General features: G+C 29.9%; 1 protein-coding gene across 1 annotated transcript in view; it reads left to right on the top strand.

Annotated features, from left to right (window-relative positions):
* Window positions 1–1,724: 1,724 nt before the first annotated feature.
* LOC145329552 (protein masquerade-like) overlaps window positions 1,725–22,961 on the top strand; it is a 39,531-nt gene continuing 18,294 nt past the window's right edge. The window contains exons 1-6 of the mRNA XM_080173824.1: window positions 1,725–2,259; window positions 11,150–11,197; window positions 11,828–11,997; window positions 19,221–19,298; window positions 19,686–19,835; window positions 20,020–20,077. Of these exons, the coding sequence (XP_080029950.1) occupies window positions 2,058–2,259; window positions 11,150–11,197; window positions 11,828–11,997; window positions 19,221–19,298; window positions 19,686–19,835; window positions 20,020–20,077 (706 nt within the window). The 5' untranslated portion in view covers window positions 1,725–2,057. The remainder of the gene's footprint in view (window positions 2,260–11,149; window positions 11,198–11,827; window positions 11,998–19,220; window positions 19,299–19,685; window positions 19,836–20,019; window positions 20,078–22,961) is intronic.

Genomic DNA, 22,961 nt, shown 5'->3' with positions numbered 1-22,961 from the left:
TTAAATTTAATTCGTTGCATTAAAAACTTTGGGTACTTTTATTGCATAGTGATTACATGGTTCCATACTATTAGTGTCCTAACTTTTCAACTGATTATTTTAATCTACTGAGGGGTTAGTGTTGTTTATAATCATTGGGAATGTATATACAATATACATCTATCCTATCCTTTGTCTTATACCTGAAGATCCCTGGTTCACTTTAGAATATAATGTTTAAATGGTGCTAATTAATATGATAGACAAGAAACTCTTGTAATTAGGACACAAGGACAAACACATCCATAAATACAGAAGGAGGTACCAAAAATCGTCAAGTTTTCCTTTGTATGTCTGTCTGTCTGTTGCAAAGGATCTTGCCAACTGCTGAACTTCCTTTAGACCAAGGAATAGTTTATAACTATTTTGGGGGAATTTCTTGTTAAATCTTTTGTCTCAAAGAGAAACTTATTGTAAATAAGATGGGATCGTCCGTAACAAATAGCTCTTTGCGTTTATTTAAGCATGTTAAAATTGTCCTATCGATTTAGAACTTGGCATGATAATTCCTGTAATAGTTAGGTACGATTTAGAAAGCGTAATAACTTTATTATTATTATTACCAGAATGTCCCAACATCCATTTAAATAATTAATTTCATAACTTTTTCAACAAAATTTTTTTTATGATTCCTAGGACAACAAAGTACAATACATATATGTAGTGAAATATAGTTGGAATATGTTGAGAGTAGGGAGGGGATAGACTTGAAAATGACCAATGAATAGGTCACTTTAAAAAGATTTAAGGCCGGTATTTCAACAATTAATGGTTTATTAAATGCAAAGCTTTCTTATATTTAGTGTTGGTCCGTCAGTTCCTAATGGGTAGCTCTTATTGTTAATTTAGGCATGTTATATTATCTATTTCAAATTTCACATGATGATTCCTGTAGTAGTTAGGAACGATTGAGTAAGGGATGATATTATTGTATTATCTGCTTTTTGGAATAATGATTCCTATGACAACATGGTAAAATGTAATAAGCAAACCATCTCTATTTATATCCAACAAATGTAAATATTTATGTCCAATATTAATACAATTTTGCAACAAATTTACATATAATTTTGTTTAGACTTTCTGCTTATTAGGTTCTGACAATCTACAAGTCTATACCGTCTGATTTTAGAGCTTTTTTTATGAATGTTGTCATTATTTTAAAAAAATACGTGTACCAAAATTTCTCCAATTGCCATTGTAATTCACAGCTCAGAATTTTCTGGATTTAACCAAAAATATGATTTAGGTCAATTTTCAAGCTATTTCAACATTAGGTCATAGATGAGCAATTTTGAATAAATCTTTTGTTTTTGTCACAGGTTTATGTCTCATAAGATCTAGGAAATGGCTTTTCTTTCATAAACAATTTTGTTTTAAATGGAATAGATTTAATACAAATTTGATAATGCATTTATAAAAACTAAAAGAAAGAAAATTTTTAGGCTATAAAAAGACTCTACTAGTAGCTGAAAACCATAACAAACAATACATACATAAGTCTGTATGTGTGAAAAAATATCTTTGTGTGTGCGTGCGTGTGTGTGTGTTAGAGTGGAGAAATCTTGGCTCTTATATCCTAGCATAAGGAGTATAAATATTTTATCTATCTATCTACACTGGTCCCTCTATCTATCTATTTACATATCTGTGCCTACTCCCTGTACATCTCCCTCTTGCCTTGCCTCTCTCAGTTATAAACTCTCACTCGCCGCGCGAACATCTCCTGAAACGCGCCTACGAGCGCGCCACACTTCAGGACATAACTTTCTACACTTTTTATATTAGTTAAACATGAACAATTTAAAGCCTTTTAACATGACTTAATCTTGTTTTTTAAGCATGTAAAGTCTATCGATTATTTTGTATAAAAAGACCTAAACAATTAAATATAAAACAGTGACTTTAAATGTGTGTGTGAGTGTTTTGAAAACATAGATTAAAGATAGCAAGTCTAAGTAGGTCAAACCAAGAACATTCATAAGAAGTTCCATATTTGTAAACTCACCGCCACCAAAATGGTTCAGTGGCGTTTAGCCGCTTTTTTGAGCCTGGCTGCTTTTACCGCCGTCTGCAGTGCACAGGATAACGTGGCGACAATAGAAGAAGCCGGTCCGCCGGCTAGGCGTAATCCTCGAGAAGATGAAATACCCCCGCCGACGCTAAGACGGCCTCAAAGACCGTCTTCAAGCTCTGGTAGCTGGTCATCGTTATTATCAGGTATTTGTCTTTTAATATATCAGTTTACTTCGCCCCTAGTCTGTAAAGGATGACTGTTAAATAGCCTAGTACACTTTAAGACGTTAATAAAGATTCAAGTACAACCCATTCGGGCCAGAAATTTTCGAGATCTTTAGCATCAGACACAAAAATCTTTACTTCTTTATATTTTAGGATTTTGCCTAGAAAAAAACATTAAAAGGTTGATTTCTATAAAACATAATTTGCAAATTATAATTTTTAAACGAATTTAATGTAAAAAACTAACTGTTGATTATTATACTACTTTCTGTTTAATTGATTTAAATATTTGAACTTATTATTATCCTGTCTTCTAAACCATTACACTGCTATGCTGTCATATTCAAAAATAGATTTAATTAGGGTACAACAGAACAAGTATTTTGAAAAACAGTTAGTAATACAGGATAGACAAAGTTTTAGTATAGTATTTATAAACAGGAATCTAAAGGGATAAGAAAATGGCTGATAAATTGGTGTATATCCCCAATAATGATACATAAAATTACCCCTTCTGTAGATAAGAATTAAGTTAAGAACACTCAACTTAATGAGCCAACCAATCAAACCAAAGTTGCATAAAAAGTTAATACCTACTTATATTATTTTAGGTTTAACATTTTCTTATTGTATTTGTTTTGGTGAATTTATTTTTAAGAATGCTTGTCTATGATCCTGGAAATAATTTCTCTCTCTTTCTCTCTAAATATAAATTGTGCTTTCTCTGTCTCTCCTTTCTGACCATCCATTTACAATCGTCCAGCCCTATCTGGTAAACCATCTTTTCAACCTCAATCTCTCATAGCCTTACTTAAAGCTACTGTATTGTCAATTTTCTTAATTAAAGATAATGTTTATGTTAATTAATATGTAAAAATGTATGTTTTATAGGGTACTTAATATTAAATTTTTCAAATATTGAAAAATTCGATACATCTTTGAATCTATAAATGCAATTTGCAATAAAATTTGAAAAAATATATATTATAAATTTTTATATAGATGAAATCTTGAAAATAATGAACTTTAAAAAATCTGTACACGGTCCCTTTAAAATATGCCCAAAAGCAAAGCTCTCGTTCTACGTAACATCATTAGAAATTTTGTGGGGGGAGAAAGCTCTAATCCAATAATCATACAGACAGACGGTGGTTCTCAGTAAAGGGAGCGAGAAATAGGAACGGGGGTGGAGGGGTTGGGGTAACATTCCTATTGTCTTTACAGGTGGAAAGGGTAAAGTTGGGAGGAGAAGTTTATCTAATTGGAATTTGACATTTGTAAAAGAATTTTTGTAATGGCAAGGGGAAGGATTTTGGGTTTGGTGATAGCCAGCTCGCGGATATAGACAAGTATTCAATAAAATAATTCATTTTACAATTTAAAATTTTAGTCTCTAACGCGTCATCATTCCCTACGGGGCTTTTCAAACCTTTTTAACCCAACCTAAACCTGTAATAGGTTTTTAGATAGTTTTGTGATCCATCCACAGACTTACTTGGAAAAGATGGCAAAATGCTTTGGGTTCAACGAATAACTTATTTTTTGTTTATATCAAATTTGGAATTTAATTTATTTGAATTAAAATACATTTCCACTTTTTTAAATGGTAATATTTAATATTTTTAACATTCGAATTTATAATGAAAACTTAAAATGTAAAATAATATAACAAAAATTTGAAATTCTATCCCACTTTTCCTTTTTAAAAAGTAAACACTTTCCTTAATGGTAAACATTACCATATTTAGAAAGAAGGCACTTTTACAGTTTTACTTTTACCGGTAGGTCGCGGTCGGTATCTGCCCTGCCTACAGTTTGGGATTCATTCAAAAAAGTATATTTAAAAATGCATAATCTTTCAATTTAGGTATATAATAAAAGTAATAAAATTATGTTCAAAAGCAAATATTTATTATTTTTTTTGTTAAAAAAATGTGAAATTTGTCCTTTTTATGCAGATACAAAAATGGTTTTGTAATGAAAATACTCAAAATTTATTATATTAGCTGTAATGTTTGAATATCTAAAATATTTTGCTTCTTCCTTATCGAAAGAGAAAGCGCAAATAAGCTCAAGATGATCTTTGACACCGCCCCAAAACTTACCCATACCCCCCAAACTTTTTTAAAGGGACATCTTCTATCCTCCCCCCCTCCCCCCCTCCTCCATAACAGATTTCTTTAACATAATATACCAAGCCAATTTTCTATAATAGACAAGAAAAGGGAAAGGCGAATCTTTTTGAATAACAAATGAAGCAAAAAGTAAAAGCCAAGATAAATGAAATGTTGATTGTAATCTAGACTTGTTTGTGTTAATATCCCAAGTTTTATAATCAATTCCCTAAAAGAATCTCTTTTAAAAATAATAAAACTAAAAAAGTCTATATAGCCAGTTCAGCTAAATATATCATTCTGTAAAAGAATTTTAAGTTTTTAAAAATCTTGATATACTTGTAGCATCAGCATTCCTAGAAAAGTCAACTTTACATTGAAATAAATGATTATACATATTCCTAATTAAAACGAATGGACAGACACAACCTATACGTTGCAAAGCTTAATCAAGCAAAAAAGTATGCTACGATGCTTTTAGATTCTGGCGTTGAGGTTTCTTTTTGTGCCTAGGTCCCCCGTTTTTGTTCTCATTCAATACATATACAATATATGTATATTGTATATATATATTAGTATTGAATAATTATATTTGCAATTCTATTAGGGACAAGTTTGTCCAGTAAGATCTCGAACAATAGATCCTTTTTTTCAATAAGATGCTCCGCTTTAGTACTGAGCAGGTTTCAAGCTATTTTCGGGGAAATAAATAAACAACGAAAGATAATTTTGATTTATTTTAGACAGATTATTTTTTAGGGGGTAGGTGGGTGTTACCTTAACCCTCACTTACAAAATAGCATTTATCAGCTATAATAAGTCGCAAGTACTTTTCTCGTATTCATTCGAATCCGGTGGATAGGAACCGGTTCTCATCCATACGAAAAAACTATGTCTAGCATCGTATTATATCCAGCTTTCTACGAATATAAAAATGTACAATCATAAGATTAAAACAAGTTTTTTTAGCCCGTGCCTTCGGCAACTCGGGGCTTAAAAAAAAACTGGTTTTAGTCTTATAATTGTACATTCCATATCCGCGGAAAGCTGTTTATAATACGATGCGAGAAATAACTATTCTTTAACTCGAATATTGTATGTTATTTATAAATGAAATCCCCATTAATGTTTATCTGAAAGATAGGGATAGAAATTTTAGCAACTTAATTAATATAATTAACCTAGAATTTGTCTTTAAAACTTTTAAATTATTAAATTTTGTTTTGAACATGTACTAATTATTATGTCCAACAATAATAACCTGAAATTTTTTTTGACCTATGTTTACTTATAAATCTTTAAAGCGAGCAATAATCACACATTATCCCCCTGTCTATTTTTTAACGAATCATTTTATTCCTAAATGCCCTAAACCATTATTAGACATACGTTAGGGCTTTCTAGGCATAAGGAGGGAAAGCACCGTATTTTAAGTTCGTTATAATTCCTGTTTTTTCTTCTCAAAACAACTGAAATAGTTATTTATCGCATCGTATTGTAAACAGCTTTCCGCCCCTGCCTTCAGCATTTCGGGGCTAACAAAACTACTTTTAATTTTATAATTGTACATTTTTATATTTGTAGACAACTGGTTATAATACGATATGGTACATGATTTTTAGTATGACCCAGAACCGGTTCTAATCCAGCATTAATTAATCGGCTTCGAAGCCTTACTGGAATAGAATATACCATTCCTTACCCTAATCGGGACAATTCTTTTTCTCTGTACAATAACTTCAAGGCTAAGAAATGCATTTTCTAACTTGGAACTTCCGGCTCAAACATCGGGGGGTTAAAGGGAACCAGTAACCGTAATATCACATCATAATAACAGCTACAATAACTAAAATGTTACAGAGATTTTACATAATTAACCACCCTAGAACCTTGTTGTAGTATGGAGCAATGATAAGGCCTTTTTCCAACCTCTATTTTGGGCACCTTAAAAGTGTGCTAGTGTTTATTTAATTCGGAAAAAGTGTCAAATGTTTTCACCGTAACATAAGATTAAATTAAAATTAAATTAATATACATATAGCTTTCTTCAAATGATCTTAAAGTCAGAACAGAAAGTGTTCTTTTTTGCTAGGAAATATATTTCAAATAAAAAAATTTATTTTATTCAGCATACTTTATGAAATTAAATAAAAGAAAAGTACAAAATTATTGTAAAAAATAACCTTTACTTCACTGAAACGAATTTCGTTGAATAGTAGATATTTAATTCAAAATATCAAAATGACGTTTTCAAAAGTTTGTCTTTATGATTTTATTCATAAATGACCTTCACATGAGTATTAGTCAAAACAAATTTTAGCATTTCTTTTTATTAGTCATATTTCTGAAAATTGGAATTCTTTTAAGTTTGTAAAAAAAAAACTCTATTCTATTGAAATAAATAAACTACTTCTAAAGTATTTGTATGTTATGCATATTTAAAAGCATAAATTTAAACTTGTAAGAAGCATTTTTTGAAATCTAAGATTCTTGTAACAGTTAGGTATAATCTTTAAAGTGTGACAATTTTATATATTAACATATGTTGAATTGTAGCAGGTATAAGGTATAACCAACAAGCGCAAAAAATCTACAAATAATATTTGGGGGGCAAATGGAGAGGTCGTCAATTTTACGATGTGTTGCCCCCCAACGACAGCTGAAAAACACGTATAGGTTTCGTGATTTTTTCCCGAATTAATTTAGTTATTGGTATAAGCTGAATTGTAGAGATATCTGGACCATTGTGATTCCTTTGAAAATTAGGCACGTTAAACACCGAGTTTTTTTTGTTGATATTCTAAATATCGTCGTCTTTTCTGATTTGTTGAACATTGCGTTTATGAATGTTTACTTCCTTGTTAAGATTGAAAACAAAGATATTCTAGAAATTTAGGCCAAAAATTAATGAACAGAAGATTACAGACAAGAAATTTTGCCTCAGGGGCCTGTAACCACTAGTTCAGAGCCCTGCTCTCTAATTTTATGAATAACTATTTTCATGAAATAGGAGGAGTAGTTTAAGATATAGTTCATTTTATAAAACTTATATATCTGTAATAGGGTGATTAGTTCAAAAATAAATAAAATAAAGTAGTAATGTTTTTTTTGTCTGAGGCTTAAGATCTCGGAAACTGATGGTCCGAATTAATTTTATTTTCTTATAAATATCTTTGGGTGGTTTTAGGCTATTTTTAAAACCTCCCCAGAGGTTAGGGACAAAGCAACTAGTTATTAAAAAAGAATAATATTATTTTGAAAAAATGAATTAGCCCAACATACGCTTTCATAAACTACTCCTCTCAAAACATAATGAAGGGAAGCTTACAAAACAATTTTCAAGTTTTATCTTCTAGCTTTCACTTTTCTGCATCTTCAAATAAAGGGATCAATATTCTTTGATATGATTATTATGTCTCAAAGTTGCACTGCAAAAACGGTACAAAGATGTTGTATAGTAAAAGTAACAATTCATTGTTTTCAATTACGTGATGTTATACAAAGGCAGCTAGTAAAATTTTTAAGAAATACCAAAGTTTCTAAGATTACTTTTCTTCTCATTTTCTTTTAATTTTACTTTTTTAAACTTTATTTTTTAAAAGCATGGAATAAAATTTCTGCATCAAAGATATTAATAAAATAACTAGAATTTTACGCTATGCATATAATGGAGATTGTCATACTTTTGGTTTACCAAAATATATATTGTATGTTAAAAAAACACAAAAAGAAAATTATTAGACTTTTTAAACGTAAAATACTATTTAAACTCTTTCTTATTGTTGACTTTACAAACCTTTAAAAGTCTTATCAAATTGTTGAATTATTTTGCATATATCTTGTTATGAAGAAAATGCAGCCAGATATTTAATATAAAATTAAAAGCCATTATCCTTTTCCCCTTTCCCTGCAACAAAAAACCTACAAATTTCCCTTACTATTCATACAAGAATAAATATATATACTTTACAAAACAACTTAAAATCCATTTTTTAAAACGTTAAAATGAACTATTTTCAAGTTAGACTGAGAAAAAAAACTCTCAAAATATTCCATGATTTAATTTTAACACCAACTAATTTCTTATAAACAAATTTCGTTAGTAAAAAAATTCTGTTTTAATATAGCACTGAAAGAAAGGGAGAGGCAAAAAAAGGTGTTTTATGAATCCTATAATGTACTATAGTACTGTACAATATAAATAATTTATAGTCTTAATTTGATATGTTATATAAGTTAAAAAATATCTACGGAACTCATATTTGGTGAAAGTTATAATTAGTACTGACTGTTTTTTCACAACCTTATATTTGCATTTATTCAGTTGGGAACTGTAAAACATTTTTAAATAATTGATGTTTTGATGTTTTTATATATTTACAAAGATATCTTGATTGTACCTGCGGGGCTTGTACCTGTGGTGCCCTAACCCTGCAGGGCTACACTAAACGCAATGAAACCTTAAGTAAAGTGAAACAAAACGTGAAAAAACGACCACCCCCTTATTTTCAATTTTTTCAAGATAAGGATAAGAGAGGTTACTGTGCTTTTTGGGGTAACCGGCCTTTTTTCTATGGAAGGAAAAAAAGATCAATTGAATTTAAAAAAAAAGAAGAGCTAAGCCTAAAAAAATACGTTAAAGTAAATACTTGTTTTATCTTTGAAAAAAACTCCCTAACTGTTCCTCTCCCCTCCTATGCAATTAATAGTTCTATACGTCATGCATATGGCTATCATTGTTCCAATTTTAATGTAAGCGAAAATTTTCTAAAGATAAAGTTTTTTGTTTTGTGTGTGTACAGATTTCTCAAATATTATGTATGTCAAAGATATTTAAAGGCTTATTCAGTTAAATATTATTTATTAGCGGCTTAGCTCCCAGCATCTAGGAGTTCTGTTGAAAATGGTAAGGTAAGCAGAAAAATAGCATAGAACCATCCAAAGACTTAAATATATAAATTGAATAGCCTAAAACCTTTGCGGGTCCTAGGATAAGCTTTCTTAAAACTGAGAACTGTTCAGTAATTATTGAAATTTTAAGCTACTGACAAAAATACCGTAATACTTTATATTATAGGATTAATATTAATTATTAAATTAAATTATTATAACAAATAGTGAGTTACATATTCAGCCCTATGCTGCATTTATTAATAGGCAAATCTTGTTAGCGTAATATATTATTTTTTTCTAGTAATCTGCAGTGTATTTGCCTGTGTCTGAATGTTGCCAAACCTAAAAGCAAAATCTTTAAACTCCTACCCCACGTATGTTAAATTGTCGAGTCTCATCTTGAGATTTAATGCTGCAAATAAGTTTGTTTTGTGTCATTGATAATAATGAATTATTATTTCACTCTTACATGATTATTGGCATATTTCAAAATATTCAAACCTTTAAATAGTACTTCAATTGGTAATGATCATATCCTTAGTTTTTTTAATGATCTAAATATATATTTTTTGTCAACTTTTTCCAAACTTTTATTTAGTTAAATGTAATCTGCGTTTTTTTCAGTAAGACCTCAAAAACTGCTTGTACATGAATATTGCTTTTATCATGATTTAACTGAATTACCTATCATTTAACCGATTTATAAATAAAGGTTTTAAATAAACTTAACAAACTTTATCCCAATAGAGATCTTAAATCCTACAATATAAAGCAATAAGCTGTCTGTATGTGTGTCTTATCTGATATAAAACACAAAAAGAATACCAAACGAATTTTCATGACTTTTTGCTGGATGCTTTCTTATAGTCCTTGGCAGACTATAATCATATTCCTATTAATAAAAATAATTAGCATGATATTAAGTTCATATGAATAACAGAAAGGTTATATAAACAGTTTTTTACGTCTTTTGGTATAAAAAAATACTATTTTTCAATTCATAACCTCAAGGTTATTTTGTTTAATAAGGAAGATACACCCTGAGAGGATAAAGTAATGCATTTATTATTACTTTCATCTTACACCAGATTATCATGTAATAATTTAGCTGGCTAAAATAACGACCTCCCCATGTATCCACCTTTAGCCTATCTCCTCCCCTATTGATGAATGAACGAACTGACTAAAGAGCGATATCCATGTTAGCAACTTGAATTTCCAATATCATAATATCCACTTATATTCTATATCCTTTGTTAATGTATTCTCCAAATTAAGTGAAACAGTTAAATCAAAATTTAATATACATTTTAAACCAAAAATCTTTACTTTTTTAAAGAATATATTCGAAGTTTAAGAAGAATAACTAACCTAAAAATCTATGCTTTGAAAATTTTTGTAGAATAACGTGTCAGTTATCCTAAACCCCACCCCTCTAATTATCCAAATAATTTACTTAAAAGACTTGTTACACATAAATGATTACTAATTGAGAGCAACAGTATTTATTCTTCCTTGCTTTAAAGAAAAGAATTGTTTAAAAGGAAATAATAATAGTATTATTAACTTTTATGAATACTTTAATTAACTTGTAAAATAAAATATTTAAAATTCATTTTTAATGATTGTTACTAAAAAGCAGATTTTTCTTTTAAAAACTTATTTTTAAGTGGCTAAAAGAGTGGTAAGGAATGCCTTGGCCTTTGTCTTGTTGTCACCGTGTTATACTAGAGACAGTATAATATAACACCCAACATCAAACTATAAATCAATACTTTCAGCCCCAAAAATTACCCAAATGAGATTAAACAGTCAAACTTTTTCATGTTAATAATTTTTTTAATGAAATTTGATAATTTCAGGCTTACTTGGCTCTGTGACCAGAACAGCTAGCGTTGATGACTGCCCAGGTAAACATTTTATAGTAAATCATCTATTCTTTATATCTCATGTCCACATAGTTTTCATTTTTACACTGAGCACTAGAAAGATTAGCATTAACATTATTGGATGTTTTCATTGAAGGATTTTTTCCACCTATGTTTTTCAGTTCGAAGAGGGAAAACATTTCAAAAACCTAATCTTCATGGGAATCGCTAAAACTTTCTAGTGCTTGTAAAAGTGTTAATGTTTCCACTATTAACATTGCCTTATTGCAAAGACAAACTACCTAACACATTTTCGTAAACTTCCAAGCGTGCAAACATGAAAGAAGTTTTACAATTCTTAACTTTAGAAAAAATAAATAATTTTTATTTTTTAAAGATAAAATATCAAACTTTAAATATCGTATAAAGGTTATTTTTGTTGTAACTCCTTAATCCTTGTTAGATTTAAGTAGGGCTCTGCAGCCGCCTGTAAGCCCCAGGGAAATCAGCCTCACACAATTTAAAAAATCAACTGATCTAAAAATGGCAAACCCTATTTTCAAAAAAATTATAGCATCCAATCGGGTTTAGAATTGAGGATTAGTCGCGACTGCCGAGCCCTGGATACACTTTTTCAATATTAAAATTTATGTTATTTTTACTTTCTATGAGGCCGATGTGTCCACTCCCTCGCCTCCCTCATGTGCGACGAAGTCAGGGAGGACGTGCAGTGTCCCCAGGCCAATATGAGATGCTGTGTGGAGCGGGGGGGAGGTATGCCCCCACCACCATCCAAGAAAAAAGATGATAGTGAACAGTTGTCAAAGTCTGATAATGAAGAGGTAATTTCATTTCATCTCAAAAATTGTTTTTTTTCAGAACCTCAGAATGTAGGTGGGAAAACCCCTCCCCCCCCCCCAAAAAAAAAACTAGTTTTATAATAGCTACTTGAGAAAAAATTAGGCGGTGTTACATATCTTACACCATCCTTATAGTAACAATATTCTGACAATATTTTAAAATAAACTATTTTTCCAGATGATAAAACTGATTTTTGAATCATTGTATAAGCAAATCATTATTATAGTATTAAAAACTGTAATTACCTATATTATGTAAAATATTTTTACATACGTTAAGCTATAAAAACTGATTGCATGCCTAATGATAAAATATATTTAAAATCACATAAACATAAATGACTTTTTGTGGTTATCGCATTACTTTCCGGATAGAGATTGTTATTAAAAAATATTTATCATAATATATCTGATATTCATTGGTTTGAGCATATCTAGTCCTAAGGCTTTGTCCTAGGGTGGGTGGGATGTATCCCACTTAACTTATCTAAAGTTTGTTATAAAAAAGAAAAAAATAGGGGGGGGGGGGGTGAGGGGTTCATGTTTTACCCCGCCAAAAAACCTAAATTATGACCTGGGCTAATGGAACTTAAGAAGTATGACAACTATCATAAATAGTAAAGCACAAACAATACTAAATGGACAAACAGACGAAGGGAATAATGAAACAGTTGTGGCGATAAAAAATGGAAAATAAAAAGAGATAATGTATAATAAATCGTAAAAAACACGAAATCTTTATTAGTGATGTTTTGTGAAGCATGTTTTTAACAGACCTACGGACCAAGTAATTTACACGCTGGATGCTCATTGGTACAGAGAAATGTTTTCTGTATATCTTGATTAGCAACCGAAAAAGTCACATTTAACCAGAGCTTTACTGACGAATGGACAGACAAAGAGAATAATATATTAGCCTTGCAACTATAAAGAAATCAAATAATTTTATGCCAAGTTGTTTCATTTTTTATAGAATTCATATTACTTTCATTGACCACTTTTACTTTTTTAAAAGCAAAGCTTTTCTATAATTAGGGTCGGTCCGTCCGTACGTCCGTCCGTCACGGATAGCTTTTTTCGTTAATTTATACATGTTAGAATTGTCCTATCGATTTCAAATTTTGCATGGTGATTCCTTTAGTAGTTAGGTACGATTTAGAAAACGTAGCAACTATATAATCATTACCAAAATGTCCGTACGTCCATTTTAAACATGTTGATTTTTTAAATAGCTTTTTTCGTTAATTTAGGCATGTTAGATAGAATTGTCCTAACGATTTCAAATTTTGCATGGTGATTCCTGTAATAGTTAGGTACGAGTTAGAAAGAGTAGCAACTCTATGACCATTACCAGAATGCCCGTACGTCCATTTTAAGCATGTTAATTTTTTTTTACATTTTTGTATGTGACCTATTTATCCGATTGGTCTGATTTTTGGTATACTGATTCCTGGGACAACAAAGTAAAATATTATAAGCGAAGCAACTCTATAATCAAGTCCTAAAAATGTAAGTATGTCCATAATCATTATCCTGTGTCAAGCAGTTTTTCAACAAATTTACTTACAATTTTGCTTTGACTCTTACACATTCGCATTCTGATTATTCAGTTCTGACATTATACAAGTGTTAATGTCCGTTTGTCCTACCATTTGAGAGCTTTGCTTTTATGGATGTTGTCATCCTTGTTAGTATTCTATTCATAATGCTTTACTTGGTAGAAGATTAATGTTTATATTAATAATTAGCGGCTGCTCCCCTAGTATATACAGGCTCTGTATTCAAAGGGATAAGACGGAGTCTGAAAAAAATAGGCTAAAACCATCTTAGAGATTAATTCTAAAACCATCTCTGGGAAGAATTCTAATCAGTTCTGTAGTTATTAGATTCAGACAAAAAAACCTTACTACTTTATATAATGACCAGCGGCTACGCCCCTTGAGGCCTCTAGTTGCACTTTAGATGTTTGTTTTTTATTTCAAATATCTAATTTGAAAAATAATTTGTCTATGTTGCATTCAAGTCTCTAAGTAAAAGCGAGAATATCTTTTAAAAATTTCGATTTTTGTGATTTATCTTGGTAGGGTGGTGGTACCCTCCCCCAAAATAGTTATAAACCTTCCCGGGACATATGAGAAGCAACCCTGTCAAGAAGAACCCGATCGGTTCACCGGTTAGCAAGATTCTTCGGTACAACCACACAAACACACAGACAAACAGACATCCTGTTACTTTAATAGAAGAATTATTCAGCATAATATAACTTTTTAAAGAAAAAAGAAATATTTATTTTAATATTTTAAAAAATGTGAGAATCCGCGGCCAAAAATATATTTTTCGGGTATTACCCGAATTTTCCAACGGACAGTGAAATTTAGAAAGATATTATCAGAAAATCCAAACGACTTAGATAAGGAGAAATGTCATTCTGTTCCCTTTATATTGCTAGGACTAGTGGCTTCGCCTCTAGGGGCACTGGAGAGGGGGGGGGGGGGAAGTTAAATTTTTCAACCTAATTTTTATTTTAGTATCAAAATTATTAAAGTATATAAATGCATATGCTAAAAATCAACATTTATTCCTAACTGTGCAATTACGTCATAAAACATATAATATTCATTTATATCTGTATTTTTTTCTTTTTATTGCGTCTTTGCATGTTATGGCCGTTTTCGATCTTGTATTTCTGAAATACACTTAACTAGCGGCTACGCCTCTAAAGGCCTCTAGGGACACGTAAAATTGTTTTTTTTTTTTAAATCAATTTTAAAATCAGCGACTTAACTAAACATTTTTGCCCGCTATATGATGTTTTTAGCTAATTGCAAAAATGTCCGCAACGCAACGTTTTTTTTTATTTTTGTCGATTTCTCTGGGGAGGGTGGTGAAACCCTTCCATAAAATAGTCATAAACCTCATCAGGACCTATGCGAAACTACCCTTTAAATGAGAACCTTATCGGTTCAGCGGTTAGCGAGATCATTTGGTTCAAACAGAAACGCAAACAAAAAGCACACTGTTACTTTATTATAAGGATTTTTAAAGAAATCTAATCTAACTAATTTTGTTTCTGGTCCATTCTTTATTGTAGAGAAATCTGTTGATAAAATTCCAGCAATGACCGTTTGTAGGATATAGCTATATTTTATTGTCAATCTTACGGACAACAAAAAAACTCTCTGGTTATTCACCGAATTTTTAAAGCAACGAAATTTAGAAAGTATTGATTAAGATTCTGATAACGACTGAGTCATTTCTTTTTAAAAGCGAAGCTTTTCTATAATTAGAGTCGGTCTGTCCCTTTGTAACGGTTAGCTAGGTTCTGGCTAGGTTAGAATTGTCCTATTAATTTCAAACTTTGCAAGATGCTTCCTATAACAATGTTAGAACGCGTAGTAACTCTAAAATTGTTACCAAAAGTCCGTATGTCCATTTTAAACATGTTGATTTTTAACTTTTCAAACATTAAATTTAAATGTAATATAAATATTTGATTAATTTGATTTTTGGAATATTGATTCCTAGGACAACAAAGTACAATTTTATAAACGAAGCATCTCATAAAAATGTAAGTATGTCCTTAAACATTATCCTGTATTTAAGCAGTTTTTCAACAAATTTACTTAAAATTTTGTTCGACTTTTACAGATTTTATTCTGATTATTCAGTTCTGACACTCTACAAGTGTGTCCTACCGTTTTAGACCTTTGCTTTTATGGATGTTGTCATCCTTGTTTTTTGTAACTTTTACTCCTTTCCTCCCCCCCCCCCCTTATATCATTTATATTAATTACTTTACAATTTAATTTTAAACTTCCCAGTTAATGTGCAATGTAATTTATCATTAAGATCAAAACAAATGACAAAAAAACTTTTATTTTCAGAGTTTTATAGAACTATTAGGTAAAATAATGGTTAATATTTTATAATTCGAATGTCCGTCCGTCCGGCCGTCTGAGACAGAAAGGGGGAAACGTGATTTTCTCGGCTCCTATAAAAGATAGAGAGCTGAAATTTTCAGGGATTAAATTTGTTACCATTCTTCATATTTTTACTTTCATTAAGATTCGTCAATTGGTTGAGGTGCTAGATTGAATACTTTCATATTCTGCATGCTTTTATCAAGATTTGCTTATTGGTTGGTGTGCTAGTTCGATTCCTAGATTTTTAAGTTTTCATGATTTTCTTTACTCCTACTCAAGACAGACGGCTGATATTTATAGGGATTATATAAGCTTACACTTCCCCACAAAGTTTCATTAAGATTTGCTTATTGGTTGAGGTGCAAGTTCGATTCTTGGATTTTCAAGTTATAAATCTTACTAGGTTTCGTGATTTTTCAGTTTAATGTTTTTTTTTATGAAACTGCAACATAATTTATTTTCGCCGGATATCCATCCATAATTTTTTAGCTTCGCTACTTATGGATGTTGTCATCCTTGTTATTTATTATTATCTTCAAATATAAAATCATTGTGTTAATATACTTTTTAATGGGTTATGTCAACTACACATAAAAAATGGTAATTGCTGACATACTTTTAAAATTGATAATCTGAACATCATTAAGAGAATTCCTTATAATAAAGTAACAGCATATCTATTTGTGTGTTTGTACCGAAGGATCTCGCCATTCGCTCTACCAATAAGGTTATTCTTTACAGTCAAGCTTTTCATAGGACCAGGGAAGGAAATATCCTCCATCCCCCCTCTCCCCCCCCCAAAAAAAATGCAAATCCCCTTAACCCTGTATTGACGTCATAGCATTAGAATCAGTTTCAAAATAAATAAAACATTGAGATAAAATATGAAAGCTTCTCAATGTAAATATTTAATTTTCATTGGCATTGAAATATTGATAAAAACAAAAGTTGCTCTTGTTAATTCACAGACATTGACATTGCTGTACTAGCCGATATCATTACATATGTGGGGAAGGCGCTATTGTTCTATTAAGCCACTCCTTAACATTTTTTATCAAATAGTTTTACATTTAAAAATTAACTTTTGTTAGAATTGTGCTATGAAGTATTTAAATAACTACATTTAACATTCTAAGTAGGGCAACAAAGAGTCTCAAAAATCAGTCATGTGAAGTCATACAAATGAGTGATTATCCATCTCTTTTTTAAGAGTCACTTTTCCTCTCATCTTCCTCATTTTTATGACGTCACATTGCTAATTTTTGAGACACTTTGTCTCCCTACATTGCTAAACCTCCGCTTAGAAAATAGAAAAAAATCATAACGACATCAACAAAAGAAATTCTTCATGAGACATCTCAGAATCTGAAGATTATTTTAATTTGATCTACAGATGCTTTTTTTTAGCTGAAACGCAAGGACATTTTTTTACTCCCAGAGAAACATGTTAAGTTATTACGAAATTTTGCATACGTTTTCACATGGATTGCAAAGATTAGACAACCATCAAAAAATATTTTACTTCAAAATTTTCTGACTATTAAATTTTTAACACAGTATACTGTTGTCACAAAAATTGTCTCCTAAAAAACTCAATTAAAAAATATTTTTAATTGTTTTATTTCTGCCTGTCTAAAGCAATATCCTCATGTATTTTAAACAACCAAATTCTATTGTTGTTCAAAATAATATCCTTTTCTCGATCGTCTTGAAAAAAGGTTGTTAATTGTTGCATATTTTTATGATAATTAATACTTTATATAAAGACTAGTTGCTTCTCCCATAGCCTCTAGTGAAGGCTGGGGAAAGTGATGAAAATTGCTTAAACTCATTCTAAGATATCTGAAAAGTACAATTAATTTCAGTGATCTTTAGTTTCAGACAAAAAGAACCTACTACTTTGTATAATAGAATGAAATATTTAAAGATTTTCTTTAATGTGTACTGGACCTCAATAATGAATAGAAAGAAGCTGCACTGATTACACGACTTTGATATACAAAACTAACTGCAAAACAAAAAAAAAGACAATTGTATTTAAGGATTTTATCACCTATTTCATTTTAGTTTCTGTTCCTCTTAAATCAAAGTCTAAATATCTTTTAAGATCCTTTGCTTTAAAAAGTATAATGTAGTTTCTCTACTAATTGTGGCTATCATTCATTCCTATTGTTGTCTATTAATTTGATAATTAAATAGATTTGAATTTAAAACACCAGCGCCAAATTGATCCGAGTGTTTCAGGGTTATTTTGCACATGGTTTGTTCCTGTAAAACGGTCAAAGACAAATCCTTTTAGCTAAAAATAATACTCAATTATCAAGCCTCAATTTGGCTAAGCAAATCTCAATCTTTTTACAAAAAAATATTAGTACAGCGATTTTGACAGGTATAGGGTAGCCCCTCATTTCGAGCAATGATGAAAAAATATTCTTTGGCAGCTGCTTTAAGGTGGACCCAAAACCTACTTTAACAGTAACTACTCTTGCTACTTAAAAACGTTAAAATTCCCTTTAGACCACATAAGAATTACAATTTATATTTACCATATCTTAAGATTTAACAAATGAGTAAATTTATTGTATAATCATAGTTTTTGTATGGTCTAGTTACCAAGATGTTGGCTATCCTTCAAGGATAGACACTTTATTATATTAAAGATATTCAGTAACTCACTTTTATATAAATTTTATTTTAAATATTTTGTCCTAACATAATTTTGAAGATTTTTAGCTATGCAATTTATAAAAAAAAATAAAAAATTATTATGGATTTTCTATATGAATTTATTTAATTTTAGAGGATTTTTTTGTTAATTATGCTTCTATGAAAAACAAGTATTTTTCGCTTGGATAAAGTAATAAGAGCAGACAATATTTTGCAAAATATTCTGTCTCTCTTTACCCCCCCCCCCACAACATTTTTATCTTTCTTTCTTTATTTCTCTCATTCTTTCTTTTTCTACTCTCTACTGTTCTTTATTTTTTTCCTGAATATCTTTGTATAATATTAATGTAACATTTAAATTGTAAATGTAATATTTATGTTTGAATTTTTGAACGAATGTCTAGTAATATCTCAGAAACGACTGAACTGCTTGCCCCATAGTATTAAGAGAAGAATATGCAATATTTGATATGCTAGGTACTGGGCCTGTTTGAGGCTATTTTTAGCAAGGGGCAGATCTATCTATTATAAACACTACAATCAAAAACCCCTATAAAAAAGGGAAAGGATCTAATGATTATTTGAAATCTATTCACCTTGATTTTTAAATTTTAGGACGAAAGCGAAGGATCTAATGAGGAGGTTACTCTCAATGAGGATGGCGAAGTTCAACTTGATAGCCAAGAAGATGAGGTAATAACAAATTTTGGATCACGTGTAGTTCACGCTAAAATGTTTAAAAATCGATTATTTCCAAAAATCTATGAACTTAAAAGGCTTTAAGCGGCCAAAAAGCTGAATGTATTTTTTATGTTCGCACATATTTTTAATTTAAAAAAGGGGCCTACAAATAATCTGGTATAGTCATTACTTAATATTTCACAGTTATGTCGCAGCGTACATAAACGCGCGAAAAAGACTTATTTTACACCTGTTTTCTTTAGTCAAGCTTTCTCCGTGCATCATCATCCCTCCTTAAAATTTAAATTATGAACTTCTAATTTCTAAAAACATAGAATTTCTACAATATTTTTAAAATATATCTTTGAAATCTAATACACATTTATTATTTTTGTTAAGTCTGAAGATTCTGAGCCCACGGAGAAAAAGAAAAAGAGGAGGCGTAAGAAGCCCAGAAGCACCACAGAAGATCCAACAACAACGTCCACTGAAACAACTACAACTACAACAACAACTGCTGAGACTACCACCACATCTATGCTTCAAAAGGTAACATTTTAAAAAAGCTGGTTGTTAGCTTATTTCTTATTGTTCTTTCTATTTATTTAATTTTTCTATCTTATTTTGATGTTTTTTCTGTTAGATGCTAGGGGTGCAACCAATAGTTTTTATTAAAGTGTATTCAACCTTTTTAATAATTTGGTATTATTATTTATTTTATATTTAATTTTAGGACGAGGAATATGAAGGAGACTATGAGTATACCTCCCCTGGAAATACATCAGATGCCAGTAGGTTTTTAATAAATAATAATAACCACACTAAACAAACCTTTAAATTAGTTAACAACGGCCACTATAACATGGTTAGCAAGCTTAATTTTGTCTTGACTTGTTTTGTAATGTACTTTATGGTTTGAATGAGTTTTGTTTCATAAGATAGGATGTTGAATTGAATTTTGTTTGCTTTGGTTCTAAGACAATATTTTTTATTAATATAATTTTACAATAAAAATATTATTTCTGAACTTTTATGGCTATATAACATTTTATTCAATTAAATCTAATTATTTTGTTTTGATATAAGGCACAAGTAAATAAAACTTTGTTCAACTTCCTTACTATTTTATTTTAAAGGGTTTGTTTGGTTTTTATTTATATATCACAAAGTCAATATAAAGCACATATAGTCTGAAATTACATCTATTTGCAATTAGGCGACCTTCTGTCAGAGTTTAACCAATTAAAAATGACCTAAACATTTAAAGAGTTTAAATCAACTAACATAACCAGTGAGGCCCTAGTAACAATTATATTTTGTATTCGGTGGTGGTACTTTAATTTAATTATTTTGTATTTGCACTAAAAATGACATTAAATAAAATAACAAAAAAATGCACCAAAAAATCTCAAAAAAATGAATCTCACATTTATCCAATTTTCATTGTCAGTTAAAATGTTGCAATATTTATCTTTTTATTCTTGTTATGTCTTTTAGCTTAATTTTATTTGTAATGTTATCTTTAAGAAGAATTTCATCATGAGTAAAAAACAAAAAAGTATTTGATGAAGACGCTGATGGTTTATAATCAGCTTTTTTCAATTTGAAAAAATAACTTGAAACAGATTTTATGGCACAAAAATTAGGTTTTCTGGAAAACCTTTTTTTTATTGATGATGTTCTTCTTAAGGAAAGAACAAAATTGTTGTGATAAAATTTGTGATTTTTTACCATAATTATCTGTTTCAACTTATTTCTTCCTTCTTGAAATAAATGTTTATACAAATATTTGTGTTTTTTAATCATGTTGTTTTTAAACATTTCTAACCATGTCTTAAAGTCACATAACTTTCAATTATGAAAAGGAAAATAGTTTGGAAAATTATAAGATTTTCAGTAAATGTATTAATTAGATTGGTTTTGTCACAGATTGTGACTTAGATTCTCAAAACTACTTACACAATTTTTAAAAAATGTTCAAGTTTTAAAAAAATTCTTTGAAGACTAGTCAGGGTTTTTTCCACTTTTTTTCTTGTCTTTGAAAAAAAAGATTTTTCTTCAATATTTTAAAAACTGTGCATCACTATAGTTTGGTTAAAACAGAATGTATAATAGAACAGTTATTTTTTTTAGCAAAACATATACATTTATATATGTTTTTTTTTTAAATCTTATATATACACACAAAGCAACGAGTAAGACTTGTATTAAGTTTCGTACACTAAATTTACAATATATTTTGTCAATTATAAATGGAGCAGTCATAACACCCAAGAGTCTACAAAATATATATTGTGCATTTTTACCTAAAATGATTATAAGATGATTATAGACTTTAAAGTACGCAAATGTCATCTTTTTGGCCATCATTATATTAAATGTCATAATAGCTTTAGACCCAAGGGCTTTTTTCGATCCTATCCTGGGCTAGATCTAAACGTCCCTAGAAAGTGTGGAACGAACGATACAGCCATTTAAGTGATCTTATCGGACATACAGACAGATTTGGCCCGCTATTTAGAAATGTAATATTTTCAGCTGTATTTCTAAAACACAAGGTAAACCATATGTTTCACTTTAAAGAAACCACGTTAAACATCTTTGTAAATCTCTAACTGGCAAAATATAGTGAAATAAATTACAAGTATTAGTTAAGGTTTATAAGAATTATCATTTTAATTCAAAACAAATTAAGCTAATTATTAAATTAATATAATTCGTTTTGCCAACAAGTTTTCACATTGATTGATTGATTGATTAGCCTCCTTGTTGGTTATTTTACCGGCAATGAATACTTAAAAAAAAGAAGGTTGTAATGCATATTTTGAGACTTTGACTTTACCTACTTAAAGTTAATTTATTTGTTTGAATATTCTTCACATAATGAGCAAGATTATTCTTGTTATTGTCGTCATAATATTCTTCATAAAAAACTTCTGTCATTCTTTTAACAAACTTTGTCCTTGGTAAGATCATAAAATGAGCACTAAAAATTACAAAATGGATGTTTTTGTTGTTTAAGAAAAATCATAATTAAATAACAGGAGGTTTGTCTGTTTGTCTCTCTGTCTGTACCGAAGGATCTCGACAAACGCCTAACCGGTATCGTTCTCCTTCACATTGTAGCTTATCATTATGTCCTTGGAAGGTTTATAGCTATTTTAGGGAGAGGGTACCACCACCCTCCCAAGAGAAACCGCCCCTTAAAAAAATGCACTTAATTTTTAGAAATTAAAAATACGAAGGGAGGACTCCCACCCCTCCTTTCCCCCAAGTTCTTATAGGCCTCCAGGGGCGCGTAGCCCCTTGTAAGTAAAAAAAGTAAATGTGATAAAAAAATATTGAAAAATAACAATGGAAAATCACCAATCTAAAGTTTTAAAACCTGATTATCAAAATTTGCTACCTGGGCTCATAAGTTTTGTTTCAAAAGGTGAATTTAAAAATATTTGTCTCTGTTCATAAGGAGATAACATAATATGATATGATACAACTACAGTTTTTTTTTCTTGATGACATTGAAATATAAGAAAAATATGATGGTGTAAAATGTAGCAGTTGGTTGAGTTAGGCATATGTAGATTATATGTATAAAAGTACTCACACAATATGGAACTTCTATAGTAGTGTTCTTACATTATACATCATTTTTTTTATTTTCTTGAAACAAAACTT

Source organism: Acartia tonsa, chromosome 10, assembly GCF_053477335.1.
Source record: "Acartia tonsa isolate MP-2025a chromosome 10, ASM5347733v1, whole genome shotgun sequence".
Classification (NCBI taxonomy): Eukaryota; Metazoa; Arthropoda; class Copepoda; order Calanoida; family Acartiidae; genus Acartia; species Acartia tonsa.
This window is presented reverse-complemented; position numbering and strand designations above follow the sequence as displayed.